The 23,411-nt window shown below is 42.3% G+C and overlaps 2 protein-coding genes across 2 annotated transcripts in view; both read left to right on the plus strand.

Moving 5' to 3' along the window:
• Positions 1–1,711: 1,711 nt before the first annotated feature.
• Positions 1,712–23,411, plus strand: part of LOC139910014 (protein NLRC3-like) — a 305,613-nt gene continuing 283,913 nt past the window's right edge. The window contains exon 1 of the mRNA XM_078284773.1: positions 1,712–1,988. Coding sequence (XP_078140899.1) covers positions 1,712–1,988 — 277 coding nt within the window. The remainder of the gene's footprint in view (positions 1,989–23,411) is intronic.
• Positions 19,320–21,145, plus strand: coa3b (cytochrome C oxidase assembly factor 3b). The gene is made up of 2 exons (XM_071918204.2): positions 19,320–19,522; positions 20,794–21,145. The coding sequence occupies exons 1-2, from the start codon at positions 19,354–19,356 to the stop codon at positions 20,898–20,900; spliced, it is 276 nt and encodes a 91-aa protein (XP_071774305.1). The 5' UTR covers positions 19,320–19,353; the 3' UTR covers positions 20,901–21,145.

Raw genomic sequence — 23,411 nt, forward strand, 5'->3', positions numbered from 1 at the left:
TCCGTGCCTCGTTTGGTCCCAAGGTTTGAAAATGCTTGAGACACTTCAATAATCAGCCTCGCCTGTCCATGTTGGTCAGCAACACAAAAGATATGACCCACAGCAACATTGTTTTTCTTTTGAATGCTGGGATGGGGAGGGTTAAGTAACCCATGGGCTTAAAGGTAAAATATAATCTGTGACCCCTTTTACACCTGGCATTAACATGCGTCTCCAGTGATCGGATTGTCATCAGATATTGCTTCACCACATAAAAAAGCAAATTTAAATGCACCCAAGATGCATTGAGGATGGATTGTAATCCGATCTCTGTGTAGAATAAAGAACGATGTTGAACAAAGTCAAGAGAGTTTTTCTGCATAAGTATTTATTAGTATGTGGATTAAAAACGTGATTGCTTTTACACTTGTGTTCAGTTTGCATCCCAAATGTGACCTTTATTCTACACAGAATTAGCTGTGCAGAAACAGGCTAATGTATGAATGTATAAAAACTGGGCTAAAAAAAGAAAGATATCCAAAAAAGATTGTTGTGTTATTAGTGTAGGTCATTCAGTAATATAAGTAAAAGTGAATAGTATAAAGTAGATTTGTTTCCAAACATTAAACTGTCTTATCTTCAGTCCTTGCTCCTTTAGCCCTAGCTCTACCACAAAGCACTACAAATTGTAGCTTTAGAACAGTCAATTAACCTAAACAACAATGGTATTTGACTTTGTTAGCTACCTAACTAACCAGAAAGTTGATTTAGAAAAGCAACTAATGTTACTGTTAAATTATCTATTCACCAGTTGAAACATAGGTGAAGTTTGTTTGTCCATATAACACACAGGGAGGCTGCCAGCACAACTCCATAGCAGCCTTCTCCAAAACAACTGAAGTCAGTCAGTCCCAAAAAGGGCAAAAAAATGACCATAAAATTCCTCCATACAGCTCATGCAGCATAATCCAAGTCTCCTGAAGCGGAACGATTGTACTGTGAGTGGAAAAGACGATATTTACACCATTATTTAGCGCAAACCTTCACTATAGCCGTTGTTTTCGAAAACTTTCACACTTGCGCGCACTCAGTTCATGTCACATAATCCAGTTTGTGGTGGAGGAACATAATCTTCACATAATTCATGTCCACGACACGTGGTCTATGTTTCAGACTTTGTGCTCATTTCACAAAATTTTATGAGATCGCGTTGGAACAATCAGGTCAGCTGTCACTAGCCCTGCACCCAGGGAGACCCATAGGAAATGATAAGTAATAGGACTTATTCATTTTGATTTTCATGCATTATCATCTATTATATCTACATTTCTCCCTTGTCTGGTTTTGCTCTTTTTTGACTCAGGAGAAAAGCAGGAAGTGACTATGAGTATAAACAACATAGATGGCATGAAAGCATGAACTTTCAGGTATTTTTGGTGGCTTATTCCAGTTACTAGCAGCAGGATGTTGGGACGAGTTACTGCCAAGTGGAAAAAAAAAAAGATTTATCAGTTCACAGGAATAAAGGGAAATGGAAATAGAAAAAAAGGGAATCACCCCGTGCTCTGACCTGCTGAAGACATGAATATGTATATACGAATACTAGACCCACATGTCTAAAACACTGGTATTGATGAGATTAGATGAGATTAATCTTTAATCATTCTGGTGGAGAAATTGTAAAATTGTCCTTCAATTCAAAAATTTCCTCTGATTTTACCAGGGAGCAACGATGACAACACCTGTAGAGCTGCTGTTGAAAACTTTGGAGGATTTGGGAGACAAAGAGTTCAAGAAGTTCAAGTGGTTCCTGCGGCAGGATGACATCCTGGACGGCTTCCCAGCCATCCCAAAGAGCCGACTGGAGAAGGCAGACAGGCTGGACACAGTGGATCAGATGGTGCAGACCTACAGCGAATACTCTCTGGAGGTGACCATAGAGGTTTTAATGAAGATCAACAAAAATGATCTAGTGCAGAGTTTGTCAAACACCAGCTCAGCACCCAAAGGTAAGTTGTTATGACAAAACAGTTAGTGGCAGGTAGATCTACCCACAGCAAAATGTTGTGGAGTGACAAGAGCGTTGCATTTTGTACATTACCTCCCCCTCTCCCTCAAGAGGAAGCTCAGGCAGGCAGGACAGGTACTCAGTAAATAGGTTCACCTTGCCCGCTCTGTATCCCACATTGAAACTGTAGGGTTGCAGGGCCAGGTCTTGTAACCTTTGAGTTTTTGTCTCTAATGTTACTTGAGTTACTGGAGTTAATCCAGTTAAGTCTTCTGTGATCCATCTCCAGATCAAATGTACGTCCCAGTAGATATTATCAGAGGCTGTCCCAGGTAAGATTTGTAAATGAAAAAGATAGAATCGCCGTATGCTGTCACATACTAATAATAAAACTCCAACACTTTATACAAGCAGTTTATATTGAGTGCGAGCTGTATCATTTTTACATGTACTCTCTTGTTAGACAATAGATGTGTGGAGAGAGACAGGCTGCCTTTTGAGCCTTGTACATGTTGCATCTCCATTGTACCCAAAATCCAAGTAAAGAACATTCTCGAGTTTGTTGTGGCTTTTAAACAATGGTTACCAACACAAGTGTACAGTCTGAAATGTTTTCTCTAGAGTAGTTTATGTACATTAGCATAAAAAACTGTAAAGAAAAGTAAGTAACAGAAAGAAAGCAGCTCCATGGATGCCAAAAAAGTTGGTATTGCAACTAATAAAACAGCTAGAAGTGCTTAATGGGAATTAGCAGCACAGTTCAAATGTGTCTTTGACAAATCAGGTAACTTCAATGAAACTGCCTGTTGAATAAATAAATGGTGCCCCAACAGTTAGCCTACTTTATACCTTATACACAGTCAGGACGATGGGATCTGAATAGGGTGAATAGTTAGGCAGACCAAGTGCTGACCTACCCCACCCATCTGATGAACAAGCTTCAACAAGAACTGAGGGAGGTGAGCTTAGTGTGTTGTCAGTTTATATTCAATGCTATAAATGTTGAAAACTATGGCCCGGATCTACTAACATGTCACCGGTACCAATTGTGGGTGCAATTGGTACCGCCTGCGCAAGGTATTTACTAAAGTAGGGCACGCAAATGAGCGGAGGCGCAGATAATTAATTACAATTGCGACTGCGCTAATGTAAGGGCCAAGCAATGCGCACAATAGCCGATAAGAGGCAACTTAATGATGGGCAAAAGAAGCGCAAATGTCTCTCCAGTGGAGCTGGAAGTGTTGGTGGCAAAGAAAACCCCAAAGAGCTGCAGAGAAGAGATTTACCCACGAGTAAAAAGTCACTCTGGAACGATATAAAGTGAATGCAATTGGGCACCAGAAGCGTGATTTAGTGGCGCTGGTATGATATGAGGAGGTGAACCAAAATGCTGACCACAAATATAGCCAAAGAGGAGCCTTAATTCCCTTGGAGGAGCAAGTGCAGAAGAGCCTGACCGAGATGCAGGTGCCAGTGTGGGAGGGATGGATACCTGGTGAAGGTACGGTTACCTATAGCTGGAGAAGCCGCGCACACACCTCTCCACTGTCGTGATAGTTATTCCGCACATTTTTTAGCTACATTGTTTTCGCCGGGACATTGGCTCATAATAAGTGTCAGCAAATCCAGAGAAGAGTCTGCGACTTTTCCTTTTTGTATATATAGGTATTTGCGCATTCTACTATGCTGCCACTGAGGCTTAAATGGTACATTTTTAAGTCAGCATACTCGTTTAAACCCTGTGATCTAATGACTGCATGTTATGCTGTTGATCTTAGAGCCGGTTCCACACAGTTTCGGCAGAGCTACCCTATGCGCAAAATGATAAGACATGCTTTTCCTAGGTCTTAAATTCTGTGCGCAATCAGCAGGTGTTGCCAGCTACCGCCTCTTGATAAATCATGTCCACTGCCAATTTCCATAAATCCCTCCCTTTATTTTGCGCCTCAGCCTTGGAACACCCACAAATGCATATGCAATTAGACCACACCGCAAAAAACGCAGCACCCAGATCAACCCATGATTTCAAGCGCAAATGCCCTGTGTACTGGTTTAGTAGATCAGAAAACAAGGTTTTAGCACCCGCAATGCGATTTGCACTGGCGCAAACCTTTAGTAGATCTAGGCCAATGTTTTCCTCAGAGATCGTCCAGGGCATGTTCTATTAAAGATTACAGGACAGCACTCCTTTATGTATGTTTATTTGCTGCACAGACATTTTGAGTCAGACGCCCTCCTTTAGTGTGCAAAGTGGAAATGACAATGGAGATGACAGTGTCAAGTCAAGTCAAGTCAAGTTTATTTATATAGCCCTTTATCACAAGCACGTCTCAGAGGACTTTACAGAGAATGTGTCTAGCTAGATCTAACTAAACACACTCAGTTGTAAACAAAATTATCTAGGACAAACATAGTGAAAAACACAAGGTAGGTAGGAGCAGATTTAGCAAGACAAGTGTCATGGGAACCAGAATACTGAGCAGATCCCCTGGTCATGACCTAATTGTACACTAACCAGTAATGAGCTGAATAGATACCATGGCATTGGGAAATGTATATTTACCAAGAAATATTACTCATATTTACTGTAGCATCCTCTCATTGATATTTTTTATTCATTCAGAGACTCTTGCGGAGTGCCAGCGTAGACTCAAATCCACCATGAAGGAGAAGTTTCAGCGTTTGTTTGAGGGGATCGCAAAATCAAAAACGTCAGCACTTCTGAATCAGATCTACACAGAGCTCCACATCACAGAGGGAGAGACTGAAGAAGTCAACAATGAACATGAAGTCAGACAGATTGAAACAGCATCCAGGACACCAGTGAGACCAGAAAACACAATCAAAAGTAAAGACATCTTTAAACCCGTACAAGATGAATCAATCAGACTATTGATGACAAAGGGAGTGGCTGGCATTGGGAAAACAGTCTTAACACAGAAGTTCACTCTGGACTGGGCTGAAGACAAAGCCAACCAGGATATACAGTTCACATTTCCATTCACTTTCCGAGAGCTGAATCTGCTGAAAGGGAAAAAGTACAGCTTGGTGAAACTTCTTCATCGCTTCTTTACTGAGACCAAAGAAGCAGGAATCTGCAGGTTTGACAAGTTCCAGGTTATGTTCATTTTTGACGGTCTGGATGAGTGTCGACTTCCTCTAGACTTCAAGAACAACAAGATCCTGACTGATGTTACAGAGTCAACCTCAGTGGATGTGCTGCTGACAAACCTCATCAAGGGGAAACTGCTTCCCTCTGCTCGCCTCTGGATAACCACACGACCTGCAGCGGCCAATCAGATCCCTCCTGAGTGTGTTGACATGGTGACAGAGGTGAGAGGCTTCACTGACCCACAGAAGGAGGAGTATTTCAGGAAGAGATTCGGAGATGAGGAGCTGGCCAGCAGAATCATCTCCCACATCAAGACTTCACGAAGCCTCCACATCATGTGCCACATCCCACTCTTCTGCTGGATCACTGCTACAGTTCTGGACCATGTGTTGAAAACCAGTGAGAGAGGAGACCTGCCCAAGACCCTGACTGAGATGTACATCCGCTTCCTGGTGGTTCAGTCCAAACAAGGGAACGTCAAGTATCATGAGAGAGATGAGACAGATTCACACTGGACTACAGAGAGCAGGGAGATGATTCTCTCTCTGGGAAAACTGGCTTTTGAGCAGCTGGAGAAAGGCAACCTGATCTTCTATGAAGCCGACCTGACAGCGTGTGACATTGATATCAGAGCAGCCTCAGTGTACTCAGGAGTGTTCACACAGATCTTTAAAGAGGAGTGTGAGCTGTACAAGGACAAGGTCTTCTGCTTTGTCCATCTGAGCATTCAGGAGTTTCTGGCTGCTGTTTATGTCATCGACTCTGGTGTCAATTTGCTGTCAGAAGCCTCCAGGTGGTCTACGCTATTCAGAGACAAATCAGCAGTAAAATACCTCTACCAGAGTGGTGTGAATAAGGCCTTAAAGAGTCAAAATGGACACCTGGACTTGTTCCTCCGCTTCCTCCTGGGTCTTTCACTGGAGACCAATCAGAATCTCTTAGGAGGCCTGCTGAAAAAGACAGGACGTAACTCAAAGATAAATCAGAAAACAGTCCAATATATCAAGAAGAAGATCAGGCAGAATCCCTCTCCAGAGAGAAGCATCAATCTGTTCCACTGTCTGAATGAGCTGAATGACCGTTCTCTAGTGGAGGAGATCCAACAGTACCTGAGATCAGGAAGTCTCTCCACAGCCAGACTCTCCCCTGCTCAGTGGTCGGCTCTGGTCTTCATCTTACTGTCATCAGAAGAAGAGCTGGATGTGTTTGACCTGAAGAAATACTCTGCTTCAGAGGACGGTCTTCTGAGGCTGCTGCCAGTGGTCAAAGCCTCCAATAAAGCTCTGTAAGTCCATAGATAACTGGATACATTTAAATAAATTGACACAGGGCATCCTGGTGGCTTAGTTGGCTAAGGTGCATACCATGTATCCACAATGTCCTGGGTTCAAATCTGGCCTGCGACCTTTGTCGCATGTCATTGCCCTTCTCTCTCCCAATCTTTCCCGTCTTTCTCTAGTATAGTGTTTCCCAATCCAGCCCTTGAATATCCCCCCGTCCTGCAAGTTTTTGTTCCATCTTTACTCTTGCACAACTGATCCATTTAAAGGCTATACACTTTCATGTTAGTCATATTCAGGTAGATCTGTTTCTACTGCTCAACCAATCAGCATTAAGCCCTTCATTGGATCAGGTGTGCAGGAATAGCATAGGGCCAACAGAGAGCCATCCCCTAACACTTGTGGTTGCAGAGGTATTCATAACCAGGAGCACTGACACTCCCGTAAGGGACTACTTCATTAGATATATGTTCTTTTGCGGTGTTGCCCTCTTTTAAATATATTAAATGTAATTTTTGCATAAGAGAGAAAATGGAAAAAAGTGAAAGGTCTTGTTTGTCTTTGTATCACTAATGCTTCTTCAGGCTGAGTGACTGTAAGCTGTCAGAGAGAAGCTGTGAAGCTCTGGCCTCAGTTCTCAGCTCCCAGTCCTCTAGTCTGAGAGAGCTGGACCTGAGTAACAACGACCTGCAGGATTCAGGACTGAAGCTGCTCTCTGCTGGACTGGAGGATCCACACTGTGGACTTGAAACTCTCAGGTCAGCTCACTTTATTTAATGATGGGTTTGCAACAATATGTCATAATAATTCACTTTCACATTGCTTTTATATCTGTGCTCTACTTTTGTCTCTGTTGTGGCAATAGAAATCCAATCTTTAATTAAACAAATATTTTTGAGCGGTATCCTTACCATCTTGTGTTATACTGTTACTTTGTCTTCTGTTTTGATTCTATCCATTTTGTAAGGTTTAATCAAAACAATCTCACAGAGGAATGCTGTAAGGAGTTATCATCAGTTCTCAGCTCCCAGTCCTCTCGTCTGAGAGAGCTGGACCTGAGTAACAACGACCTGCAGGATTCAGGACTGAAGCTGCTCTCTGCTGGACTGGGGAGTCCACGCTGTAGGCTGGAGACTCTCAGGTCAGTACTCCTCAATGTCATCAACACATGACAATTGTTAGAGAAATTACAAAAATATATGACCCAGAATCTAGATAGTTAGTTTTTAGCAAAAGCTAACCTTGCTGGCACCCTGCTGACTAACATGGTAATGACATCAAAACTTCAACAACACTGTAGCTAGCTATTCATCACTGGAAAACCCTTTCGAGTTGTTACTGCTCTCAATTTGATGAATGCTGAGCCAGTATCAGGAACACTCATGCACAAGATTATTTTCTGCTGTTTCTTAGTTGTAGGTGGAAGATCAGCTCCAACATCTGTCTAACAATTGTCTTTGTCCTAGATTCGGCCCCAGTCTTTCTTTTACTCTGTTTCAAAAGACTGGGGAAACTTGCCGGTTACAGGCAGAGATTTCTTCTCACCAGCTAGCATGGTCATGTCTATGTAGGATATTTGGTGGGAGGGGTTTGGTGTTGCACGTCTCAATACTGTCCGGAGTAGTTCAAGCTAGCCAAAATGGCGACTCCCACGACTCCATGCAAAACTCCCTCTAAAGTTGTAGATGTTTGCTGCTGCTGTTGGGAGGGAAACTCTGTGGTAGCTTCAGAGTTGATATTTGCCGAAGAGCAGAGACCTGTGGCAACAATTTCTCCATTGTGCTTTGTAGTAGAGTGGAACAGCTTAGCGAGTAGCTAATTGTTTTTATCTTCTTCACTATCGGATGACAAAGTTTTATGGACCAAACAAGGACGTGCGTAAAATCGCTGTGAGATTAGGCTGTGACCAAGTCGAGTGCCAGCTCTAAATTCAAAATGTCTACAGAACACAGCATTTACCAGACATCCACTTGAATGTGCTCATGAGACTTGATGTCTGGCTACACAAGACTATCTTTGTCCTAACATTAGATTGAGTATTCTCATCTGTGCTTGCTTTTCTATAGCGAGAGCCAATGAACAAGCTTGTTTTGTGTTTGCAAGCACATTAGCATGCTTATAAATGGGGGTGCAGTCCAACCAGACACTGATTGATTTGAAGTAACAATCCAGTCCTGTTGGTGAACCAATTCAGCTTGTTCACTTTAAAGTATGCTTCAGATGAACAACTGATGTGAATTGACCTATCACTATTATACTGGACTTAGGATACAAAAACGGTTCATTCCTCAAACCTTATTATGAAGAACCACCATATGTAGTGTGATTTTCAATGTTATCGCCTCAGCTGTTAACCCTTCTTCTAACCACTGTACTGAAGCCTTCCCTGAAAGTGTGAAGATTTTTTTATATTCTTTACCAAGAGAGGATATAAGACTCCAGATCTTACCTCTGACAGGAACCTATCTGTTACAGGTAGTAATTCTGCTGTGATGGACTGTTTTGAAGCTGTTTCTCCCCTGGAGGAGTCAGTGTCTCACACGAGGTCCTCTGCATGTTCCCTAGATGTTGTCCCTATATTCAAATCAGTCACTGCGAGCATTTTATCTGTTATCAATAGCTCTCTGGCCACTGGTGTTTTTCCTTCTAGTTTTAAACATGCAGTGACTCAACCCCTTCTCAAGAGACCTAATCTTGATCCCTTGCCTCCTGCAAACTACAGGCCCATCTCCACATTGCCCTTTTTATCCAAGGTTGTAGGAAAAGCCAACTGATATCCTTTATTAAAATATTCAAAATATCTTTGAGAAATTCCAATTTGGTTATAGAACAGAGACTGCTCTCCTAAAGGCCTATTCACACTTAGAGCGACAACTATAAAGATAACTATAAACTATAACGATATGCTGTTGCTCAAGCATTCACACTACAACGATATCGGCGCCGAATATTCAGAGAAAAAATGGAGCATGATTACTTTACCAACGTGCTTTTATTTTACTCGCTCGCTAAAGTAAATAACGACAGAGCCGAAGGATTTGGGTTCATGCATCGCTGCAAAAGAGAGAGGAGATGACAGATAATAATGCTCTTTTATGGCGCTTTCATAACATTATTTTGCTTTGTTTATATGAGAGCTAATGGTCACCAAGTGAAGCTATTCATTTCTTTACCAGTAGGAGACTCTGCACACCACATCTACTGTGGATCAAAGAGTAAAGTCTCCTGTAGCCCATGTTGAGAGAAACACCTGAACGTCACCGTGGCTAAACGGTTTCAACAGGATACTGGAGGGACATGTTGTTACCTCCCGGTCATATTATAAACATAGGATAATAGCACATTTGCGGTCAGGTTGGCCAAGAGATTATGCTATTTTCTTAGCGAGTTAACTAGCTTCCAGGTCAGCAAACTGCCTTACCGCTAATCCCAAGAGCTGTTCCGATCCCGACCGGTATGTCACGTTTCTTTTCAACATTTTTTAGAGGCGATGGTCTTTGTCAAACAGCGCCGGGTTCCTCTGGACTTCTGTCATCAGTTCCTCAGCAGCTCCATCACTGCAGTAAACTACTGAACTCTCCACCCCGTCCTTTGTAGAACTTTAGTTTGATTGGTTGAAAATGTTTTATTGTTGTCTCTACCGCCAGAAAAATCGCTCTGAGATGGAACCAAGAATATAGTTATAGTTGTCGTTTTGGATGTTTTTATAGTTACAGTTGTAGTGTGAACACAGACATTCTATTTACTTATAACGATTTAAATCTTTTTATAGTTATAGTTACCTTTATAGTTATCGTTCTAGATGTGAATGGGCCTTTAGAGTGACCAATAACCTTCTTTTGACAGTAGATGCTGGTGAAGGTTCCATTTTAATTCTTTCAAATCTCAGTGCGGGCTTCGATACTCTAGACCATACCATTTATAAGATTGCTTGAGAACCTTGGTTGGTCCCAGGGACAAAGCTCTCCACTGGTCCAACTCATTTTTTTCCGCTAGCATGTTTTCAGTCAACATAGGCAACTCATCCTCATCCTCTGCAGTCACTACAGGTGGGGTCCTGCAGGGTTCAATTTCAGGCCCCATTTTATTCTCCATTTACATGCTTCCACTTGGACTTACTATCCACATAACATAACAGGCACGTTCACTGTTATGCTGACGACACAGTTATATTTGCCTGTAAAACCTAATGACTCTAACAGTTTAACCACTCTCAAAAACTGCCTCACAGATATTAGGTGTTGGATGTTGGTTGGATGGATAGTCCTCTTCAGCCTACCCAATTTTATTAAATTGATTCACCATGAATTAGATACTCTGTTTGCCAATGTAAAGCCAGTAGCAAGAAACTTGGGTCTAATTTTTTATGCTAAATTGAGCTTAGATGAGCAGGATAAAATGAAATTAGGTAGCTTTTATTCTTTTGTGATCCGGAAGTCCACCATGCTGTTATCTCTTCTCGCTCAGACTACTGCGATCCTCTGTGTTCCTGCATCAGTCAAAAGACTTTCAGTCGTCTCCAACTTGTACAAAGTGCAGCAGCTAGGATTCTTTCTGGAAAAAAGACAAGATCAAAAGACAAGTTTACTGATTCCTTTGAGGGCAGCACAGTGACTCAGTGGTTCAACACTGTCACCTCACAGTAAGGTCCAGGGTATTTTCTCCTGTGTGGGTTTCCTCCAGGTGCTTTGATTCCCTCTCACAGTCCAATGACATGCAAGCCAGGTGGATTTGAGACTCTACATTGCCCATAGGCGTGAATGTGAGTGTTATTGTCTGTCTGTGTTAACCCTGTGATGGACTGGCAACCTGTCCAGGGTGTTTACCTGCCTTCTACCCAATCCATGCTGGGAAAGGCTCCAGCCCCCCTGTGACCCTGCATAGTGGGCACAGAAAATTAATCAATGAATATTTAGCAATTTATTGTGTGTGTGCAGGCTGTCAGGCTGTCTGCTCACAGAGGAAGGCTGTGCTTCTCTGGCCTCAGCTCTGAGCTCCAACCCCTCCCATCTGAGAGAGCTGGACCTGAGCTACAATCATCCAGGAGCCTCAGGAGTGAAGCTGCTCTCTGCTGGACTGGAGGATCCACACTGGAGACTGGACTCTCTCAGGTCTGGAGAGGCGACGTCCGCTAGAAGGCTGAGAGTCACACACATTTTCTCTGTCACACTGAGAAGATGAGGAGTATTGATTAATGTCTAACAGCAGTTATGACTGATGCTGTGTGGAAACTCATTCATATTGAAGGTTATTAAATGTCCATGTTTCCATCATCAAAGAGAATCTGCTGATCTGACTTTGTTTATTCCCCCAGTGTGGACCATGGTGGAGAGCAGAGGTTGAAACCAGGTCTGAGGAAATGTAAGTGTGTATTTAGTTTATTCATTAAAGTAAAGTAACATACATTAAACTGTTTAGTCAGGGGGAGGCTGTTCCAAAGCCTAGGAGACACCACAACAAATGCACAGTCCCCTCTTGATTAAGCTTTGTCCGGGGGGCGGCAAGACATTTTTTGGCACCGACTTGATGTTGGGGATCAGAGGACCAAGGCACTCTTTGATTCTGATTGGGGCCAATAACAAGAGCATCAGTTTTATCAGAGTTAGGTTGGAGAAACTTTAGGGCCATCCAGAAACTTTAGGGCCATCCAATCCTTGATTGCAGCCAGGCTGTAATGCAGCGTAGCATTTCATTGGGTTTTACAGACATATAAAGTTGTGCATCATACAATGCAATAAAATGCAGATACAAAGGAAACAAAATAGGCCCAGGAATTGATCCCTGGGGCACACCACATGTCAGTGGAGCACAGAACCTTTTCTATTAGATAAGTATGAGGACAACCAGTCAAGAATACAACAAGATATACCAACCAAATACTACTTAAATCAATTAACACACAATGGTAACACTTCATCAGCAAGCATACATCATTTAAAACTCTTAAGAAGGCTGTTTCAGTGCAGTGCTGCTGGCTTAAACCAGATTGAAATTGATCAAAGATATTATTACCTTCAATTATCTCCAAGACTTTATCAATGTTCTGAGAAGTAAAAGGTAATTTAGAGACTGGTCTGTAATTTTGAGGGAGGGATGGATTGAGGTTTCTTTAGGAGGGGCTGGACAGAGGCAATCTTAAAGGATAAGACCGGTGTTTTTTAATGCATTGCTTACCGTCAACAAATCCTATGAAAATAACAAAATCAACAATGTGTTTGCTCTCCTCCCGTTACTTTCCGACTTCCCACGTTCCGTTTTTAGCCGTCAACCCGGAAGTCATTGGCTCCAATTGTAAACTAAAAACCTTTAAATACAGCTCACAAAGACTCGCTAAAAATCGTTAACTGTTACCATGAAAAGTCAGGCTGTTGTAGTTATTACCAAATCAAATTCAAATGGGAACAAATCCTTCATTACGCTGGGGACTATTTTCTGTGCTACGGAACTACTTTCCTGAGATCGCAAAGTATTTACAGCCGGCTTATTAAGTTGTTTGAGGAAAAAGTCGTCCGGCCCGGTGCATTGTGATGATGAAATATGCTGCAGAGCAGCAGCATGGCTCTGTGACGGGGTTTAATAGTTTTTTTAATACAATGGAGTTCTATGGCTGCTGGGACATGAGGCTGCACTGGGCACCGCTACATGGACCAGACTTGTTGGCAAAACAAAATCATTGCTGATTTGTTATTTTCACAGGATTTGTTGACGGTAAGAACCGCATTAAAAAACACCAGCCTTATCCTTTAAAAAGTAAAAAGAGCAGGTCTATTATATCAGAAGCTGCTGCTGTATTGAGTCTTGTTCTCTCATCAGATGCCTGTGAACTCACACTGGACTCAAACACAGCACACAGAAACCTCTTCCTGTCTGAAGACAACAGAAAGGTGACACTGGTGCTAGCGGATCAGCCATATAATGATCACCCAGAGAGATTTGACTACTATCAACAGCTGCTGTGTAGAAATGGTCTGACTGGTCGCTGTTACTGGGAGGTAAAGTGGGAAGGAGAGGTTTATATAGGAGTGACTTACAGAGGAATCAGAAGGAGAGGAAGAGGTGATGACTGCAGGCTTGGAGGAAATGACAAATCCTGGAGTCTGGTCTGTTCTGATGAGGGTTACTCTGCCTTTCACAATAACAGAAGAACAGCCATACCTTCCTCCTCCTCCTCCTCCTCTGGCTCTAACAGAGTAGCAGTGTATCTGGACTGGTCTGCTGGCTCTCTGTCCTTCTACAGAGTTTCCTCTGACACACTGATCCACATCCACACCTTCCACTCCACATTCACTGAACCCCTCTACCCTGGGTTTGGGTTTGAGTATTTGGGTGAGTTTATGGTTGGACTGGGGAGTGGGTTTTACTCTTCGGTGTCTCTGTGTCAGATGGAGGAGGGGGAGTCGACTCTTCTGTAGAGAAACACACAATCCTGACCAAAGACAGCTGCTGAAATGACAGTTGACTCTGTACATGATCACACACACACATTTGAATCTTTTTATTTATATCCACATGGAAAGAATAACTTGCCTAGGATATAATAATAGGGACAGAGATCAATCGATCAGGGCTGCGTTTCCCAATAACGATCGTTCTTAGTTGTTACGAAGGTTTCCTACGAGCAAATTTTAAGAAGGGTTGTAGATTTTTACACGCGATGCCCAAAACAGCACTTAAGAGCGTCTTTGGTCATGTTCCATTGCTTTACGCTTCACCCTGCGTTGTGCAGCTGATAACCAATCACAGCACAGAGGAGGAGGGTCTTTGGGAGGATTTGAATAACGGAGAGAGCGCACATTGGGCTCTGGAAACCACTTCTGACAGGTATGTAAATGTAGGCTACAGTTAGTCGCGCTGTCCAGTTTTGAAATGCTCAGTTGTTTATGGTTGACTTTAGGCTTACTGCATTAATTTCCACACAAATAGGCCTTTTGTCAAAACCTTGAAAATACACAGAATAACATTTTGTGCGCATTTTGTGTACATTTAAAAAATAAAGGCAATCGCGAAGAAACAGAGGACATGGTGATATGACAACACATTAATTGTTATGATTAAACATGTTGCCAAGTTATTCAAAGTTTCTTTTAAACAGCCCTCAACACACACACACACACAGCCACAAATCACCCATTTTGTATTTTATTTCACTTCAGTTCATTAAATCAACAATGAAAGTCCTGATTATGCCCTGGGAACAGGTAGCTTACATTCCACATAGCCTAGTTTTTAAATATGTTTTCAGTTGGTGTTTTTCACTCTACTAAATATTTTATCGTGGTTATAAACATTGTGTGCATATTCTACTGCGGACTGCAATCATCATTGGCAGTCAAAATATCATGATATTTTCTTCCACACGTCGTTCTTAGCGTTCTTAAGAGCGGTCGGAAGCATCGTAATCTGCGACGAGTTCTTAAGAGCATCGTTAGTTAAGAAGCTTTTGGGAAACCCACCGTAACCTTAAGATGCTTCTTACGATGTACTTCACCAACATCTTAGGCTTACGATGCTTTTGGGAAACGCAGCCCAGGTCGGTACTACCGAGTATCGAATGTTGAGGTAAACGATGCTTTTGTATGTTTCTGGTTCAGCCAATCTCTAACCACGACGAGCCTTTCCAGAGGTGTGCCTTCAACACAGACTTGACTGGTTTTAGCAATCTGGCTAACGCTAGCTAAAACAGAGCTTAAGCCGACATGGGTAATTTTTCTAGCTTCATACTTCAGACGAGTCAGACCCATTGAATGCTACCCAAGCTCCTCCAAGCGCCTCCCACAGGGTCCGACATCTAGCATTGGTTAATTACAAAATACGCCTCCTGGCGAAAACGACTGCTTATAGAGTTCCTTTGACTTGCCGGGACGGTGTGTATGGGTGTTGTCTCTCTCCCCGCAATGTATTCATAACGATGTAAAAACAACGTATGGAAAAAAGACGATTTTCTGCGCGTCTTTGTGCTTGCAAAGATCTTTCCTCAGTGTGAACATACTGTATCTTGCACATAGAAGCTGAACTTCAAAATAAATGGCTCACATACACTGCGTGTACTCGCACTGCAGTGTTGGTTGCCTCAAGAAAAGTACTGAAAAAAAAGTTGATTTGGCACCGGTACAGAAAACGATACCCAGCCCTAATTACGGGTACAAAAAGCAGCACCTTCTCCATATATGGTGACTGACAGAGAACAACACCTTGCCACCTGCTTCAGCTGCTCTCTGGCCCCGCCCACCAGCCTGTGGACATCGCCCCGGCTGCCAAACATGAACATGAATAGCTGACAGCTGCAGCCACAGTGCAACCGCCTCATTAACAATAACAACAGTAGTCAGCAGTTACATTGGAATTGATTATTTTTTTATTATTATTTTTTTTTTACATCTTACATCTTGTACATCTTAATGTGAGCATATTAACATTTGTATTTTCATATAGATTTACTAATCATTTTACTACATAAACAAGCATGATTCATCAGTCACTGTAAATAAAGTGTATTCTGTCTGTAGGGTCATTTTACATGGTTTTAAAATCATACATGCACTAGATCAAGACATGGGCTTTTTTTTTTAGGAAATGAAATTAATATGTAATATTATGATATTTAACAACACAGAATCAGGCTATTGACAGGAACAAGTTGTTGTTCAACTGAGAAATTGTTGTTGATGATTGACAGATTAAAATGCCTTTCCTTTGGACCTTTGTTTTATTTGGTATGTTATTACAGTAAACCCATCACTCTTATCAGTAAGTGGCAGGAATGATCAGGTTCAACTCGCCAGTCACAAATAAGTCACAATAAATAAAGAAGCATAAATGGAGCATCGTGCCGCATGCTGTCAGCTAATTGGCTGTCAGCTGATCGGCTATCAGCTGTCCCATCCAAATGGCGCATCAGCTGATAATAATAATCTTTATTCATATAGCACTTTTCAAAACAAAGTTACAAAGTGCTGCACAAACAAAATAAAATCACAAAGTGCTTCATAGTCAAGAGAGATAAAAGAACACAGGACAGAATAGATCAGTGAGGTAAAAGTAATAAAAGAAAAATATATAAGAAGAATAAAACACTAAAAAGCAAAAATGTAAGGTAAGCAGATCCATAGGGATAACAACAAATGGAATAAAATAACAGGCAAGGCGACAGGGCTAAGAAATGAATAGAAGTATTAGATCACTAACATACAATAGACATGAATTAACCAAGCAGTGTGCAGCCCATCACCACACCAGCTCTGTACATTTACTTTTGTTTGTCTTAACTTTTTTTAAGTCACATTACTGTACTGTCTTTCTGTATTATTTGTAAAAACAAAATTAAAAAAGAAGAGAAAAGAAATGAATAGAAGTAAAAGGTTATAAAATCAGTTCAGCATCAGCTGACTCTTACACAGGAAGCTTGTTTAAGCTATCTCTGAATTACAGTACCGTCCAAAGTCAGAGATCACCCTTTCATTTATTTAATTTCCAGTCAATCGGCCATTCAGTACAGATAATTTTTTGGTGTCAAACTATAATGCAGGAAACATATATTTAACACAAAATTACACGAAAGCCTCCAACATGATGTCAAATCTATCAGTATTTAATTTTCCACTCTTTACTGCCGCTCTCCATCCTTCCAGTCTTCCCAAAAGTGTCATTAAGCTGCACTTTTAATTAATTTATTATTAATTAATAATTAAGCGACACTGACACTCACACAAACACCGACCCAAACGCCTCATCTGCCTGCACATTTCTTTCTCATGTGCATCTAAAATGGCTAAAGGAGATATTTCTGATGAGATTAGATATAAGATAACACACTTTCTACAAAACATGACCAGCTGTGGATTGTCTGGACCCTGCTCTCCTGGTGGGAGTGCCGTTTAAAACACTGGAGAGCGGATGAACTTCAGAGCTTTTTGGCTCGTATTCATTCAATAACAAGAGATGAACAATTGTAGGAGGAATGTGAAATCAGGATGCTGTGAACTAGAAAATAAAAACAGAGGAAACACAAGTAGAATTAACAGAAATGAGTCAATATCAAACTTTCTAATGGAAAATTCAAATGATTAAATGGAAATCTTACTTTTAAAGTAACCAAAAAATGAAATTTGAAAAGGTAAAACGCATCCAAACGAAATCACAGGCTGCTCTTCCTCCAACAAACCTTTGACTGAAGTTGGCTTGTTGGGTAAACCCAGCCAGTTGCTGGAGGTAAGCCGGTTACCAACAATGATTATCACCAACAGTTTACCATTGTCCTTTAATATTTCTATGGGAACCACACATTTAGAATATTTATTTATGTCCACATAAATACAAGGTACAAAGGACATAAACACTATTAATGCGATCAGATATTGGGTCAGTCAGTTACATAAGTGCCTGATTGGCAGCCACATTGTTGCATACACACAGGATGAAAACAGTGGCAGGTCGAGGGATAACAGACAGAATCCACTTCAAGGGTATAAAAAGCAACGCCTTCTCCATATTGAGCGGCTACCAATGATAGCAGATACTGAACAATACCTCGCTAACTGCTTGGCCCTTCTTTTAGGGAGACCAGCCATCTGAAGGCCCCTCACAACTAGCTTGTGCACATGACCCAGGCTGCCAAATATGAAAACTAAAAGTTTGCACTTGTAGCCCAGCTGTGAAATGGTCTGCTCCAGCTGTTGATATTTCAGCATCTTAGTTAGAAAGGCTTCCTCTAGGCTGTAGTCAAAAGTACAGCCGACCTCTAGAACGAACACCTCTCTAAGATTTTCATTGACAACAACAACATCGGGAGTGTTAGCTGTAATATTAGAGAACACTTCTGAATCCTCACTACACAGACTGAACATGCTCACTACAGACTGAACATGCTCACTACAGACTGAACATGCTCACTACAGACTGAACATGCTCACTACAGACTGAACATGCTCACTACAGACTGAACATGCTCGGCTTCACAGCAGAATGCTTATACAGCATTATAGAAGACCTGAAGATAGATGTGATATCTTTTGATATCAGATCCACTATTCTGTCATGCCTACATATGTAAAGCCCCCTGTATACATGGCAGCCATTTAAGATGTGGGACATGGTTTCAGCTGTCTGGTCGTGACCATGGTGTTTACAGTGAGGAGCATGACTGTCAGGAAGCCAGATGGAAAGATTAAGCTTAGTTGGTAAAACCTGTAATCTTGCTTTTATAGTGAAGATGACAATGCTCTCATCTATAGCTGCACTTTTGAACACTGTGTGGGAGACAGAGTGATCTGCAGCAGGGAGACATGCTAGCTTCCCTTGAAGTTTCAACTCAGTCCAGTGTTGCCGTTGTCTCTGTTGTTGCGCCCTCAAGAGGCGACCTCGGGCATTTGTTAGTGGAAGTTGATGTTCTGTTCCACCGACATTCACAGTCGCTCTCACAGAGATACTGGGGTCAGATATAACCTCCTCCGAGACATTTACTGCCTCGGAGTTAGACCCTACCCACTCCAGAGTAACTTTTGCCCAGCCACATAGGTCGTTCAAGTCAGGCCAGTCCGACTTGAACGTACACACACACACACACACACACACACACACACACACACACACACACACACACACACACACACACACACCACCCCCTTTTGGTTTTGAAAATCATCCTTCTGACCTCCCAAGCTGAGTACAAACCCTTCACTGTAAGCTGTACTGACCGGTTCCACTAGGTGGCAGTAATGCGGCCAAACCGCATTACTGCGGTTTGGCCGCATTACTGCCCCCGCTGCGTCAAGCCAGCGAGAATACCACCGGAAGTACGGCTATTTCGCCATCAAAATAAAAAGATCCACTTCCACGCTTTGCTTTCCTCAGAAAACCCATGACACGCATTCGCCAATGGGGGTTTTATTTTGAAGTGTGTAACCGGAAGTCCAGATGTCATTGTAGCCAGCTTGACACCACACCACCGGTACAGCGAGCTGGAAACCCAGGCAGTCATGGCGGAGAAAGGCGCAGAAGGAGCCGCTGAACCGAGCCTGACCGCGGCAGAGAAGCAGCTCCTCCGCCGGCGGCAGGAGCTCGACTACTGGAAGAGAAACGCGGCGCGGCTCCGCAGCAGGAACCGGCTGACCGGCCTGGCTATCGGAGCGTTTGTGGTCGGCATGTGTATCCTTCACGACAACAAGGTCCCGCAGCGAGTTACGGCAGCGAGTTACGGCAGCGACGACAAACATATTTTCGTTTTTCTTGATTTAAAAATCGTTTTAACGGTTTTTCTCGATTGTAGACCAAATTAAAGTAGAAACCAACAGCTACAGTTAAAGGAACGTTTGGCTCCACCGTTGATTTTCGAATATATTGTTCCTGCATTGAACCCAATTTGACCTCTATAGCTTTAGACATCCTGATCAGTCTGTTGTAGTTGAGGCCTCCTGTGTGTTTTGGCAGCTCTACATACATGTCACCATGGGAACACATGTATACACAGGCGCGTGCGTTCACCACTCGCCAAATAAAGCCAAAGATGTTCTATGCTGTGGCTCAGTCCTAGCCTCGATACGGTCCGTGTTGTATGGAGAGCGCGGAACGCCAAACTCCATTCAAAAACCCGACAGTTTCATGCTGCCTCGTCTACCTGTACATATCCACACCTCATAAAACACGATTTAACACGTTTTACGATTGGTTATGAACCAGTCTTCAATTCGGCATACATCCAAATCCATGAAGCCGCACATAATTCAATTAAATTTCCACTTTTATAACTGGTGGTGTCTGTCAGTCCCACAATCTTCCACCAAAACACACCGTGACGGGCGGCTGAGAGCAGTGACAAGCACTTTTAAAAGTTGAGATTTTATTGTAATAAAGTGGAAAGGACATTCCAGGAGTTATTTAGTGATGAAGTGTTGTAATTTACTTTTTTGGTGAACCCACTTCCCCTCAACCTGCCTCGTCTACTTCTACTGCAGTTAGTGGTTTCCTACATTTCCCAGAATGCTTTTCAACAACCCCCAGAGAAGGGGCCTATAGGGACTTGTTGCTTTCAGTAGGAATAGCTTGAAAGTGTGATCATTCAGCTGTAGGTTACATATAGGCTAGCTATGATCTTGGCCACGCCCCCTTTACTCAAACCCCTAACCTGTCCTGCCGCTGCAGTGCATTCTGGTCTCTCTCCTGCTCCTGTGGTGGAGAAACTGGTCTCTCTCCTCTTCTACGATGGATTTCTCCCTGTATGATTGTTGAACGTCTCTCGGTGCAAAATGGCGGCTCTAGAAAGAAGCCCTCGCTCTTTGATTCTGAGGGACTGACACCAAAACCTGACGTTTACCGCTGATGTTTTAGATCTGGAGCCAGAGATGAAAAGTACATCACCCAACAGCTGTTTTTACAGAGTTAGTGTTTGATGGCGGAGTTTTCCTTTAACCTGTGTCCAGTCAGCTACACCATCCTGTCCGTCCGGCAGGAGAGGATCATGGAGGAGATGGACGACGAGGCGAGGATCCACATCATCAGAGGGCCTCGCACCGGCGCCAACTCCTAGAGACTGACCAGGAACTCTGCTGGACTTCCTGTTTCTGGGCCACTTGCCCACCCAGTGGGCGGGGCCTAACGTCTGACATCACACTGAGTGGCGTGTGATGCTCCGTGCCTGCCGAGCCTCTTGCACTCAAACTCAAACACACCCGCTGGCAGACTCCAGTCAATATGAGAAGATTACAGTGTTGATTTTTCATTGCTTTCATTGTTATGTGAAAATACATGAAACTAAAAGTAGAGTGCTGAAGTTATTGATTTCTGTACTATTTACTGTTAGTCAGAACATTGTGTATGTGATGATACAGACACCTGCCTGTCCGTCCCGTATGGAGAGAACGTCGCACCAAACTCCATTCAAAAATCTGACAGTTTAATGTGGTAAAAGCACATTAAAAAGCACCTGTTAGAGCATGACTTACAGCCTCTACGCATCAGTCATCCATTAAAATAACCTTTCACCCCTTAATTCGTGTAAAATCCCCTTAAAATGAGTTTAGGGAGTTATTAATGGAGGAGACCCCATCAAAACCTCCTTAAACTCCCCTTAATGTTTGACTGCTTACTTTCTAATTTAATGTAAAATTCAGGGAGTCGGGAACTTTCCCTTAATAACTCATTAATAACCTGTAAACCTGCACAAAAGACATGAAAAATCCCTTAATTTCTAGAGTCTCTGTGAACCAACACATGAATAAATCCCTTATAAACCCATGATACTAACCTTACTTTATTAAAGCTGTTATTTTATAATTAATGTTTATGTAATTAAGAAATGGAGGACATTTCAGGGATAAAAATGAAGACCTGAGACTGACTTGGGACTCGAGCAGAGGTGACTTGGTCTCACCTCTGTGTTTAACCCTCACAGTTACAGGTTCACATGCATTTTAGTTTGAAAACTTGAAAGGAACCCGAAGCCCTTAATGTAAACGTATGATTTTCCATATCCAGGTTGTTTATGTTCAAGAAAACTGAATTATCACTTGGGTTGTCGTAGAAGCGTCATCAAACCTGCCGACGCACCGGACACGCCCCCCCCCTCTGATGTGACCTGAAGCGGGACGTCCCAGACCTGCGTCGGACCGGGACCGATCGTGTGACGCTCGCCACCAGGTGGCGGCGAGCTCCCGGTCTTCGGTTTGAGTCACACAAGATGAACTTCACTGACCCTGCAGAGGAAAGAGGCTGAGGGAGAACAAAGACAGGAAAATGGAATAAGTGATGTTGATAAAAATAAAAAAAATACAACACAAGCAAAATAATTAAAGATGGAGCGTCCTCATGGTGCATCTACAGTTTTGGTTCCTGAAACAGCGGCCTGCTTTACTCAGGTCCACAATTTATTTATTTTTGTTTTCATGTTCTTCATTTTTCTGTTTGTTTTTTCCTGTAGAGACCTGGCGTTTTAAAACAGAGAAAAAACAGATTTAATCTTGATCTGACCAGTTCAATGTAAGGTCCAGGACCAGAGCTTGGACACCAAACAGTCTCCCTGTGGACCGATATCAGGGTTTAAAGGCCGATACCGGTATTCGTCACCGATGGTCGATGTTTTGCGTCATCATCTTTAAATTTGACCTTTTTGAAGCCAAAAGCATTCCCGGTATTCAGAGTTTCCTCCAGAGTTTTCTTCTCCTCAGGGTGGAAAAGCCTCTGAAACATTCAGAGCATCATGGGAAACTAAAACTCTCCACTGAAACCAGACTGATGAGACTCTTTCAGTCTTAGCAGCTCTTTAATAACAGTTAACAGTTAAATGAATAAATGTGTAGAATATAAATATAAAGAAAGCGTCATGTCAGACTGTGTCTCTGTATCTGTGGTCAGGAGGAGCCTCCATCATATCAGAGGTGGGCAATATCTGATATTTAATAACAAACCAATATATTGATCTGACCCCGGCTCTCTGTCTTTCACAGCCTTGGAGGAGCGTCTCATTTCTCTGTTTCGGCAGTAAGACGATGAATCAATATGTGTTGAATTAATAAATTATTGTTCTTTATCCAGCATCGCCCTTTGAGTTTTCAATTCATTATTATTATTATTATTATTATTGTTATTTTCTTTTCTCTTATCAATCCACTCACATTCAACCTATGTTTTTTGGGGTTTTTTTGCACAATTGATAGTATTCTGTCACATCAGCACACGGCCATCTTGGTAGGAAAATAACAGCTGATTGTAATAAATTAACAGCTGATTACAATCAAATGACAAACACAGCCAATGAGCTGTGTGTATTGTAAAGCGGCGTATTGGTAGGAAATGCATGTGGCATCATGGGAATCGGAATATGTGGGATTGGGGGGGCGGGGCTAAAGAGTGGGTGGGATTGTTGTAAGAATGTCAAAAATTGAATTTGATTACAGTTTTTCTCGATCTCTTACACACTATAACTGGGCCTATTAACCAAAAGACAGACCCATTTCCCAAAACTATAAACACTATTCCCCTGTTTCCACACATGATTCAGATTTGTTGAACTTTTTGTGAAAAACTCTACACACACAAATCC

This window comes from Centroberyx gerrardi, chromosome 7 (genome assembly GCF_048128805.1).
Source record: "Centroberyx gerrardi isolate f3 chromosome 7, fCenGer3.hap1.cur.20231027, whole genome shotgun sequence".
Classification (NCBI taxonomy): domain Eukaryota; kingdom Metazoa; phylum Chordata; class Actinopteri; order Beryciformes; family Berycidae; genus Centroberyx; species Centroberyx gerrardi.